Below are 12,821 nucleotides of genomic sequence, written 5' to 3' on the forward strand. Positions count from 1 at the left end.
AGGGCCAGTACAGAAATTCCTATGTAACTCTATGTCAGGGTCCCCTCATGCTTTATAAAAACTGATATAGGAGTATGAATATGCATAACCTGCAGGTGCTTCATGCAAAACAGGTCACGTAACTTATCATTCAAGAGCCTGTGATCCCCCAAATGTGTACATTCTATTTTTGTGCATATATCTTTCTTGCATGTGAAGTTAGAAATATTAAGTGGAACCCGGTTTTACTAGTCCATGTATTCTAGTAAAAGCCATTAGTGATACTTCAGGGACTTGATGGCTTGGTGATCAAGCCAATTAGGTAATTGTTTTGTTTTGCCTGTAAGCCCAAACTGTGGCTGGTCCTACAAAGATATGTGGCCAGGCCACCTGATGCTGGAACCCATTTTGGATCTGGGACTTTTCCATTCAAAGTGAGAAAAGCTTGAATGGAACCCAAACAATTCCCACCTTGGGCAAAGGAATATAAAGGGGTGAAACCAAAGAACAGAAGCAGTCACCAGACACACATACACACACACTCACACACACACGCTTACCACCTAAGATACCTGCTGGGAACATCTAAGAATAAATTGGCGGAAGGATTAGGCCCAAAGCTAAGAAGCTGCCTACCATGTAAAAGAGATAATTAGAACCATTGTTACAGTAAGAACTTGCATGTAACAAACTAGCGTATTAGGTTTAGCTGGTGAGTGTTGCATATTTTGGCTTAGTAAATTACTTTGGTCTGTCTGTTTTCACTTGGGATCACTTAAATCCTACTTTTCATACTTAACAAAACACTCTTCATTATCAAGCCCAGTGTAAATAACTGTTACCAGGGAGAAACCACTGTGCATCTCTCTCTTTCGCTGATAAAGAGAGCAAACATATAAGCTTTCTGTGTGTAGAACTTTTATATAGAGTAAGACTGATTTATTTCGGGTTTTGGTCCTCTTTGGGGGCTGTGTTCCTGGACGCTGCCAACATCCGTATAGCGGAGTTCTTTCAGAGCTGAGCTAGTTCAGGGTTTGTGTTGCTTTGCTGGGCAACAATAGCCCCAACTCTGTGTCTTGGCTGGGGGAGACCATATAGCATGTCTGGCATATGAGGAGAGATTAATAAAACTGGGACTTTTCAGCTTAGAATAAAGACGACTAAGGCAGGATACGATAGAGATATATAAAATCATGGCTATAGCTAAATTAGTCCTCATCATTTTGTACACATACCTGGTACAGTAGGGCCTCAATATTCGCAAGGGTTCTGTGTTCAGAACCCTCAAGAATGTTGATTTTTGCAAATATGGGCGGGGGGGCTCGGAGTCCTGGGGAAACGGCTGTTGCTGGCGCTCCAGCCCCAGGGCCTCAGGGAAGCAGTGGCCACCAGCCCTCCCTGACCAGAGCCATGGGAAGCAGCAGCCAGTGGTGCTTCCTTCTGGAGCCCTGGGCAGCGGCAGCCTCAAGCAGCCACTTGTGAATAACTGAATTCACGAACATTAAGGTAGTGCATGTGGGGACCTTACCGTATTATGTTCTCCAGTGTGCATGACTTTGCATCTGTCAACACTGAAAACCCTTGAGAAGGAATTTAACCACTAAGATACTTCTTGCAGAAACATATGCATGTGCTTAACTTTACACATGCAAGTAGACCCTTATGCTATAAATCCATTTATTTGCTAGGTAAAGACCTTTATCTTTCAATCTTTTAAATGGAGATTGGAAGGTTTTTTCCCTCAAAAAAGAGATCCCTTACCTTGAACACTAACGGGAGTTCTTTGAGATGTATATCCCACTTCAGAATGTCTTGATCTGGGATTTTATTAGCAGTGTTTATGCACCCAGATAATCTTGTGCTCTGACTGACTGCTTGTTATTTGCACTGTGTTGTGATGCAGTATTATGAGGACAGGCCCACTGCTATTTCAATTCCCTTTCAACCACAAAAGTCCACCAAGAAAACTTTGAGGCAGAGGGGAAGGTGGGCAGGTCCTGGAGCATCCCTATAGATACACATCTCAAAGAATCCCAGTTACTGTACAAAGTAAGTAGCCTTGCTTCATTCTTCAAGCAGTGACTTTATGGGTGGCACTGCTCTGTTTCAGGAGATTCCCAAGTAGTATCTCACCTGTGGATGCAACACAGACCATAGAACTGCATCACTGAAAGCCACATCAGCTCTGATAGAAGGCATGGGATTAAAGACAGTGATCACTTCAGAGTAATTTTAGAAAGTGTCTGACACCCATGCTAATGCTCCCACCATGCTTGTACCTTTCTGAGTGTGTTCTTCACAAACAGCACTTACTGTGGTGTATTTCCCCAGCTGACAGAGAGAGGGGAAGGTTTCCTGGTGAGCTTTCCGAATCTTCTCAGTGAGATCGTCCAACTCTGCTGTCATTTCATAGTTTTCTGTAAACTCCTGCTTTGACGGCTCCTTCTTCTTTTTGTTCCTGTCATTTCTGACAGCTAGAGACAATAAAGGGAGCAGTTCAGGAGTGGTTAGTGAGACTACTTCATATGGCTTTCACAAGTCTTCTCCAAAGTATTACCACAGTTTTGTTTTGTTTTGTTTTGTTTTGTTTTACTTTAAACAAGTTAATTTGGATAGAAAATGTTTTATCAGCATAAAAAACAAAATTTTGTTTGTTAAAAAGGTACCAGAAAACATTGAACTAAGATGGGACAATATACCAATTTTTCATTTACACATACAGAAAGTAAAAACCAACTTTCCACTGCAAGTTTGACACTTCCTGGAGTGTTAAATTTATAACTAACATACATTAAGTTTCTACAGTGTCTGCCCCTGGGAACCCCGTCACAACCTTAGAGCTGGGAACAGAACCCAGATCTACTGGTTCCATGTTTTCTATTTCAGTGATTCTGAACCAGCAGCCTAAGGCCCTCTGCGGGGGGGACCATAAGCAGTTTTCAGGAGGGCCACCACGAAGGGCCAAAATTAGACTTCCTGGGGCCCAGGATAGAAAGCTGAATCCCCACTGCATGAGACTGAACCCATGGCCCTAAGCCCCACCACAGGGGCAAAAGCCAATACCTGAGCAATATAGTTTCAGGGGCTCCCTCTTGCTACTCCTTAATGCCAGCTCAGTCTTTCACATGCAAAAAACCCAGTTATTGTGGCACAGGTAGGCTGTGGAGTTTTTATAGTATATCGGCAGGGAGGCAGGGTGAAGGCAACAACTCAAATAAAAAGGTTGAGAACCCATCATCATCATCATCATCATCAATAACCGTGGGCTCAGGGTCCATCAGTGTCTGATGCATCTCTCAGTATTTCCTTCCATCTTGCTGTGTTTTAACTCCAAAATAATCTCCTCCTCTTACGAAACTTTCTCTCAGAACAATACTATTCAAATGATATATTTAAATGAATCCATTATTTGATGAACAGATAAAACTTAACTCTTCAAAAGCATGTAGAAAATGGACAAATTCCAGTACAGCAGGTATTTTGAAATAAATAGTGAAAATTCCAATTAAAAAAAATTATAGAGTCCAAAGCCAAAAGAGATTATTGGGATAACCTAGAAAAATTGTTCTCCTTGAGCTTTGATGATAGGACAAGATTGCAGCAAGAGAGGTTTAGGTTGGACATCAGAAAAAAACTTCCTAACTCTCAAGAGTGGTTAAATACTGGAATAAATTGCCCAAGGAGGCTGTGGAATCTTTATCACTGGAGATATGAGCAAGTTAGATAAACATCTGTCAGGGAGGATCTAGATGGTGCCTGGTCCTGATGTGAGAGCAGGGGACGGGACTTGATGACCTCTCAAGTTTCCTTCCAGTTCTAGAATTCCACGATTCTATGAAAGTTAAAAAGCAGAGGGCCACTCAGTGATAACTCCCCATTTAAAGTTACATTTTGAGCTATATCGGTTAGCCTGTTTTTAACCCATTTAATATGCTCTGTGTTAACTTTATATGATTCTAGTTATTTAATCAAAACGTCACGTGGTATCAAATCAGGTACATTACAGAAATCTATTACACCAACACTGTCACACCTTTATCAATGAAATTTACAATCTCCTCAGCAACAGAGATTCAGATAAACTAACTTGATATATCTTCCATTAACCCATGTTGATTGGCATTAATTATATTACCCTCCCTCAATTCTTGGTTAATTAAGTCCCATTTTAGTCAATCCATTGTTTTGCCCAAGATCAAAGACAGGCCTGGCCACACCATTTACCCTAGTTTAAAACTGGCACATTAGATTTTCCATTCTTCTCAATGCTCCACAACTTATTGAAAATCAACATTAATAATCCACTGAGCTCCCCAGCAAGACGGAGGATTCTAATGGGAAATAAAAATGAAGAGGACCCAAACAGGCCCACCTACATACTAGCAGCAATAGCAAAACATGGTCTTATTTAGCTGCCCTTAGTCATGTTGCGAATAGCAATTAAACGGTATAAAAAGGCACAGAGGCTCTGTGTCAAGCTACTGAGTGTACATGTGAAACATCTGAGCCATAATGCACCTCAGTGGCTCACTGAAGATCTGAATCTTGGCATTTCCCAAAAATGTAGAAGAGGTAAAAAGAGGACATTTAAGCTCTGCCCCACATGTTCACTTGTTACTGTTGGTTTTGTGTCTGTTTAATTCTCTTTCTTTCTCTCTCTCTCTTTACATAGAAATATATATTTCAATATTGTTCCAAATTCTTGCATGTTAAAATGATCACAATTCTATTGGCAAGATATATTTGTTCATGTATAGAAATGACAGAGCATGTTGTATGGCAAAGTAGCACTCTATAGTCACGTCTACACGTGCCGCCTACTTCGAAGTAGCGGCGCCAACTTCGAAATAGCGCCCGTCACGGCTACATGTGTTGGGCGCTATTTCAAAGTTAACATCGACGTTAGGCGGCGAGACGTCGAAGTCGCTAAGCCCATGAGGGGATGGGAATAGCGCCCTACTTCGACGTTCAACGTTGAAGTAGGGAACGTGTAGTCGTTGCGCGTCCCGCAACATCGAAATAGCGGGGTCCTCCATGGCGGCCATCAGCTGAGGGGTCGAGAGACGCTCTGCCCAGCCCCTGAGCTTGATGGTGGCCGCGTGGAGTGGCCCCTTAAAGCTCCCCGCCCCCTGCCTTCCTGTGCAGGAAGCTGAGAGAACGTGCAGGCAGCAGCCCAGACATGCGGCCAGCCTGCACGTCCCTCAGCAGCCCCACACACACCCCACCGCTGCAATGGCTGCCCGCCAGCCCCCCAAGCACCCCCAGGGGACCGCCCAAGGGGAGCCAGGGCTCACAGCCCAGCAGCCAGGTGGGGAAGCGGCAGCGGGGCCCTCCTGGATGGAGGCCGAGCTTCGGGACCTGCTGGGGCTCTGGAGCGAGGAGGAGGTGCTCCAGGTAATGGGGAGCAAGAGGCAGAACGCGGATGCGTTCGCTCGGCTGGCCGAGGGCCTGGCCGCCCGGGGTCACCCTGCCCGCACTCCGGATCATGTCTGGAGTAAAGTGAAGGAGCTGCGGCAGGGTTACGCCCGGGCCCGGGATGCAGCCGGCTGATCCGCCCCCGTCACTTGCGCCTTTTACAGGGAGCTCAGGGACATCCTGGGCCCCCGGCACACCTCCTCCCCTCCGGCCATTCTTGATACCTCGGCTGAGGAGCCCCAGCAGGCCCCGGAGGCGGAGTCCGCCCCGGAGGCGAGCCCCGCACCCCGGGGGCCCCCCCCAGGAGCCCACCCCCAGGGCACCGGCGAAGGAGGAGGAGGAGGGGGAGTCTTCCTCCAGCGACACCAGCCTCCAGATCGTCCTGCCATCCAGGAGCTCCAGCCGGGCGTCCGCCCCCCGGGTGTCCCCCGACCGTGGGAGTGGACTGTCAGGTATGTACCCCCCCGGTGCACACCCCCCGGGGTTGAGGGGCAGGGGTAATAGATATGACCAGGGCCCTCCAGATGACCATGGCCCCAAGGACAGCAGTGGCATGTCCTTCAGAAGAGTGCATCAGCCCCTGCGCCCCCCCAGCACAACAGTGCCATGCCCCATCCCCAGGGCTGGGGGGAGCGGAACCTCTAGGGTCCCCCGGCGGGAGGGGGTGGGACACTCAGCAGCAGCAGCAGCAGCAGCAGCAGCAGCAACATGTGATGGAGTGGGGGGAGTGCAAATGCGAGACTCAGGCTACATATGAGAAACAAGCAGAATAGCTCCCAGTGGCTAAGGATGACCCTGGGGCTACAACTGGCAGGTTACACCTCTGCCCTGAACAAAGAGAAGGGAGGAGCCGAGCTGGGTTTGAATCGGGGGCAGCAGTGAGAGGCTAGGGGAAGGGAGAGCTAGAAGGCAGCCAGCCTGAGGAGGGGGAAAGCTACACCCCAAAGGGGCACCCCTCAGGGTCTTCTCCCCAGGATGGGCTGGAAGGACTGTCTCTGACTGCTGTACTATCGCTTCTGTGAGAAACTGGGCATCTGTTGCCTAATAAACCTCCTGAGTGAGAGTCACTCCTGCCAGCGGACGGGGTGCAGTGCAGGGGGACCCCTGAACCCCATCACAGCAGCATCTCCCGGGGACGGGGATGGGGAACCTGCAGCAGAGGGGTGGGGGGACAAGGGCCACAGCTCGGGGCCCACACTAACGGCTGTCTCCACTCTTCTTCCCCCACTCCTGTGTTCTGCAGCTGCACCATCGGAAGGACTGGAGAGCGCTGGCGAGGCGTCAGTGGTCCCGGATAGCCCCCCGGGGCCATCACTCCAGGCCAGCCCCTCGGCGGAGGACCGACCAGCCCCACGGCGGGGAAGACGGCGGACCCAGCACCACCACCCGACAGCGACAGACCCCCAGCTGCTGACCCTCCACCGTCAGCAGCTGGAGGTCGCCGAGCAGCAGCTGTGGGTGGAGGAGCGCCGCCTCCAGCTGCAGGAGCGGGCGCTGGCCTGGCACCAGGAGGCATGGGGGGCCTTCATGTGGACCTTCAACCGTATCGCTGACTACCTGGCCCCCCATGCCGTGCTGGCCGCCGCTGCGCCCGCCCTTCCTGCTCCACCTGCTGCTCCACCCGCTACTCCAGCCGCTGCACCGTCTGCCGTCGCACCGCCACCCGCCACCGAGGGCCCTTCCGCCGAGGGGGACCTGGGGCCAGCTGACACCCACTGGCCGTATCTCCTGGTCTGCCCGGCCCCCAGCCAGCCCCGGCCAGGGCTGAGGCCAAGGCGGGGATCCCAGCCACCCACCCCCAGCGCTGGACATTAGGGGGTGTGGGGCCCAGGATGTGGCCCCCCCCTTTGTATATATTCCCCCCAGTTTTAGGTTATTTTGTAAATAGTTTGTATATTTGACCCCTGTTACTATGCTGATCCTTGCCCCCCATGTACATAGTTCTCCCCTTCCTTGTCTTCCCCTTTCATCTTATCCCTATTTATAATACATACATATATAAGTTAGATTTTGCCTGTAAATAGTTAGCCTTGTTGATAATAATAATAAGAGTTCTACAGATATTTGATTTGACGAACAACTGTCTGCTTTTATTTACAAGAAAAGTGCGGGGGTGTGCTCTTGGGTGCTCTGTGGTGTGGGCGTAGGGGCAGGGAGTGTTGTGGAGGATGGGGTGGCAGTGGGGGACCTGCCAGCGTTCACCCTGCGGCCTCATCGAACTGGGCCCACAGGGCCTCCCGGAGCCGGGTCCTTTCGGGGTACACCTGGTGACTGGGGGCAGCGGGTGGCTGCACATCAGCCCTGCCGGCCTCCACAGCCCAGCCCTGAAAGAAGGCCTCCCCCTTGCTCTCCACGAGGTTGTGTAGGGCACTGCATGCGCCCACAATCTGGGGGATGTTGGTGGGGCCCACATCAAGGCGGGTGAGGAGACACCTCCAGCGCCCTTTGAGGTGCCCAAATGTGCGCTCCACCACCTGGCGCACGTGGTTCAGGTGCTGGTTGAAGCGCTCCTGGCTGGCAGACAGATGGCCCGTGTACAGGTGCATGAGCCAGGGCTGGAGGGGGTATGCCGCATCTGCGATGACACAGAGGGGCATGGTGGTGTCCCCCACAGGGATCTCTCGCTGGGGGATGTAGGTCCCCACCTCCAGCCAACGGCACAGGCCCGAGTTCTGGAATATCTGGGCGTCGTGGGTGCTGCCAGGCCAGCCCACATATATGTCCAGGAAACGGCCCCGGCTGTCCACCAAGGCCTGGAGGACCACTGAGTGGTAGCCCTTCCTGTTTAAGTAGCGTCCTCCACTGTGTTCTGGGGCACGGATGGGGATGTGAGTCCCATCCAGAGCCCCGAAGCAGCTGGGGAAGCCCAGGGTGGCAAAGCCCGCGAATGCGGCATCCGGGTCCCCAAGCCTCACAAGCCTGTGGAGGAGCAGGGCGTTGATGGCGCGGACGACCTGCAGGGGAAGCACATGGGAGAGCACCAATGAAGGGTGTGCAGGGTGTGTGTGGCCCTCCCCTGCCAGGGCCCCCCTCCTCCCCCTCCCCTGCCAGGGCTGCCTCCCCCTCCCCCCGTGGGTCCTCTTACCTCCATGAGGACAGCCCCGACGGTGGCCCTGCCGACGCCAAACTGCTGGCCCACGGATCGGTAGCTGTCTGGAGCGGCCAGCTTCCAGACAGTGATGCCAACCTGTTTCTCGATGCTGAGGGCACGCCGCATGGCAGCGTCCTGGTGCCTCAGTGCAGGGGTGAGCCACTGACATAGCTCCAGAAATGTCTGCCGGCTCATGCGAAAGTTCTGGAGGCAGCGGTTGTCGTCCCACGCTCCGAGCACCAGCCGGTCCCACCAGTTGGTGCTCGTGGGGTAGCTCCACAGCCGGCGGCCTGTGCACCGGGGGGGGACGGGTGGCGGGGTGCTGCAGGGTTGGGGGTTGCGTCCTCCTCCCCTGCGGGCAGCTCCTCCTCTGTGGCAAGGAGGTGTTCAGCTGCCTCCTGCATGGCATGGAGCAGGGTGAGCACTGCTCCTGCAGGGACGGCTGTGTGGACCTCAGGCTGCTGCTGCTGCTGGGGGTCCATGACTGCGTCGCTCGAGGTGTGCGTGCCTATGGCTCTGCAGACCGCGTGCTGTGCAGGCTGAGTGTGTCTGGGAGAGGCCCTTTAAGGGAGCGGCTAGCTGTTGCCCCGGAAGTGCTAGTCCGCCCTGTGACCCTGTCTGCAGCTGTTCCTGGCACCCTTATTTCGATGTGTGCTACTTTGACGTGTAGACATTCCCTCGCAGCACCTATTTCGATGTGGTGCTGCCCAACGTCGACGTTCAACGTCGACGTTGCCAGCCCTGGAGGACATGTAGACGTTATTCATCGAAATAGGCTATTTCGATGTAGCGTTCACGTGTAGACGTAGCCTATATGACATAAAACATAAAGTGAAATATAACAATTATATCAAAGAATCTCTATGGATAGAAATTCCATGCTTGACTAATAAGAACACAGCACTAGGGATGTACTGCCAACCCTCTAACTACACTGTTGAATGTGAAACGCTCCAGGAGATTAGAAAGACAATAAAAAAAAATTCAATAAAAAAGGGGTCTTCAACTACTCTCATATTGATGGGGTGTGTGACATCTCAGAATGAAATGAAAAAATGATATTTCTTTACACCATAAATTACTGGTTCTTGAAGCAGCTACTCTTGGAAGTCACAAGTTGAGAGCCCATTCTTGATTTTGTCCAAGGGGAGAACAGTGTCTGGTAAAGAATGAATACAGCTGAACTGCTTGGCAAAAGTGACCATGATATAAGTTCATATCTTTGTGAGTGGCAACATCAAAGAAGCTCTCCACATTAGCATTTAACTTCATTAAGGGAACTACCCCAAAATGAAGAAGCTAGTATAACAGAAATTAAAAGGCAAAGTGACAAAAGTGAAATTCAGAATAAGAGGACAAAAAAGTGCCATCCTGGTTAAAAGCTCTTGCCCTGACCAAATAAAAGGCCAAGGATCACCTTACATCAAGCATCTGGAGTCTAACTTCCATTATTGCCCTGGTGGGGAATAGGATAAAAGGTTGGAAGGTGAATGAGCTGGTTCATGTGAAATATGGAAGTTGCACTGGGAGAGGGGTGAATTTTGGATGTGGTATATGCGTCACTTTTTGGGAAGATCACTGGGATGGAGAATGTGCCATCAAGGCCACTATCTCTCCTAATCCTCTTACTGCTGTAACAGTGATCAGAAATGCCATCTTCATGGAAAGGTGATTAAAAGAGCAAGTAACCACTGGTTCAAAGAGCAGTCTAGGCAGCTCTTTAAATACTAGACTGAGGTCCCATTGTTGGGTAGGAAGCTTAGGTTGGGAGAAGAGTTCACTACGCTTTTGAGAAACTCCTTCATAGTTGGTTGGGGGAAAAAACTGATGTCTCCTTGACTCAACAGACCACACAAATCATGGTGCCTGTGTGCCCACCGAGAATCTCACCAGGGCCACTGAGAAGAGGGGAAAGAACCTGGTGGTAGTAGGGCTGCCCATACCAGGGAGGCTGGGAATCAGAGGGACGGCAAGGCTAAGGTCCATACTGGAATTGTGTACCCCAGGGTGGGTAAAAGAATAGCAGGAGACCATGTCTCCTTACGCACTGACTCAGGGGCAAAAATCGGGGTGCACAGCATGATGTTGCCAGCAAGTCCGGAGCCCCAGGCCTGCTCATGACTAAGTAGAAGCACATCTGGTGCATCAGACACGGAAGAGATCTGTTGCATACCAAAAGTCCAGCAATGTCAAAGGCATCAGTACTGGGGATAGTTGCTGATAATGAGATACCTGTACCAAAGGAGTCAGTTATGTGGACCCAATAGTGTGTTCCACTGGGACTTGGTATACTAAAGACTATACCAACATTGATGCACATACCAAAGGAGTCTTCCACTAGGTGGATTCTCTGGATTTCTCATGCCCATGTGGTATCAACAATTATCTGCTTGTGCCTAGCGGGTCCTTTAGACAGATCAACATGTTCTGTCAGTGTGGTACTGTTCAATCTCTTGCTATCACACTTAAATGGTTTCAGTCCTTCTTGAGATCCCATCCCTTAGAAGTAAAGAGTTTTAGAGAGGCTTCCTGCCATCTGGGGTCTTGGTATGGCCAAGAGTGTTTGATGGGCTTACTCCATTTGTGAGGATATGGCCTTTTTTCAGTAGCCATACTGAAAGGCCTGTAACCATATTGGAAGGCCTAAGACAGCGGTGTCCAGTAGGAATTCAAAGACTGGTACATTTGTGGTTGTCTTCTTTCCATATTTGCCACATTCCCCGCTCCCACTCTACATTAATGTCCTCCCTCTTCCCCAGAGCCAGCCACCACCAGCCTCCCCTCCCCAAATAAATGTCCTCCACCTCCCCCAGAGCCAGGAACCCCCAACTCCACCTTTCTAATTCTTTCTAATTCAAACCCACTGGAGCTCCTGCATGGGCCTCTTCTACCATGGGCTTTTCCCACCAAGCAGTGGGGCACGGAGTGGGGCAAGGAGTGGCACGTGCGACTCTCAGGAGGAGCTCCATTTAAAGGCACCAGTCTCAAAAGCTGTCATTGACACAATGCAGTGTCCTAGTCACCATGTGAGGTGAGTAGTGAACATTTTGGACACTCCTGGCCTAAGGCCTTCATCTGCAAACAGACTGAAAGAGCAGCATCCATTAGCTGTAAAGCAGAGTTATATCCTCACATTCCATCTACATCACTTACAATAGCGTACTGCCAGGCTGTTAAGGAGGAGGCCATGCCCTAATAACCCCCACTGTCACCAGAAAAGAAACAGATCTCAAGATAGTTAAAGAATGCTTAGTTTGATAGCATTTGGTCTGGCAAGAAATTCCTCATCAATAGCTGGGGTGGTGGAATCCTCATTCTATGACTATGGTCCTCTCTTGCCTATCATTTGTTTGTATGATCTCTGTCTGTATTTTTTTTTTGGTCATTTCCATCTGCTCTAGAATTAATTTTGCTTGGTGTAATCACTGAAGGTGGTGGGGTATGATTGGTTAGGTAACTGTTACAGTATGTTAGGGTTAGTTAGTAAAACGTTAGCAAAATAACTGGTTACGTTATAACTAAGCAGGACTCAAATTTCACTGTATAAACTGAGGTCCAAGAAGGAGACCAGCAAATGGAAAAGGCAGGAAAAGAAAGGAAGGAAGAAAGAGCTCAAAGAAAAACTCACCTCCGAGACACAGCTTAAGACTAGAGCTGCCAAGAATCCTCTACACGACCGTGATACACAGCAACTAGAGTCCAGATGAGACCGAACTTTCCTGGCCGACAGGGAAAGTTTGCCTGCCTTGATCAGGATTGGTGAGCATGGCTTTGGATGCCTACCATGTCTATTCTGCTTGCTTGGTAAATTGTCAATAAACAGGAAGTAAGAATATGACTGTGTGAGGCTTTTCCACTGGTAAAAGGTCCTGCAAACCCATGGGAGGTGACTCTCTGAGCACTAGGAATTGGGTTATGGTCAGTATTTGAATCAGCAGGGTTTCATATGCATTATTAGGAACTGGATAAAGGTGTATATGTCTCTAGAATGTGGGAAAGAGAGAATTTTGTGCAGGTAACGCATTAGAGGAGCACATAGGTATCCATGTTAGAAAACATAATCCCAGCTGTACATTCACAATGATGTGGTCGAAACTGGGTGTTTCCACTCAAGAAAGACATCTTGGAGTCAGTGTGGAACCCCCACCTCCTCCACTCCACCCTCAATGTGCAGAGGCAGTCAAAAATGCTAACCGAATGCTAGGAGCTATTAGGAAAGGAGTAGGGCATAAGAAAAAGCTCAACTTAGAACTGAGATAACAAAAGAAAGGATATGATAGAGGTCGATAAAAATCTTGACAGGTATGGAGAAATGACAAGAAAGTCTTATTTACTC

The 12,821-nt window shown here is 49.8% G+C and overlaps 1 protein-coding gene across 2 annotated transcripts in view; it reads right to left on the reverse strand.

Moving 5' to 3' along the window:
* Positions 1–12,821, reverse strand: part of RARB (retinoic acid receptor beta) — a 342,130-nt gene that overhangs the window by 32,418 nt on the left and 296,891 nt on the right. For both annotated transcript variants that reach the window (XM_074984445.1, XM_074984444.1), the window contains exon 4: positions 2,293–2,453. In XM_074984445.1, the coding sequence (XP_074840546.1) occupies positions 2,293–2,453 (161 nt within the window). The remainder of the gene's footprint in view (positions 1–2,292; positions 2,454–12,821) is intronic.

This window comes from Carettochelys insculpta, chromosome 2, assembly GCF_033958435.1.
Source record: "Carettochelys insculpta isolate YL-2023 chromosome 2, ASM3395843v1, whole genome shotgun sequence".
NCBI lineage: Eukaryota > Metazoa > Chordata > Testudines > Carettochelyidae > Carettochelys > Carettochelys insculpta.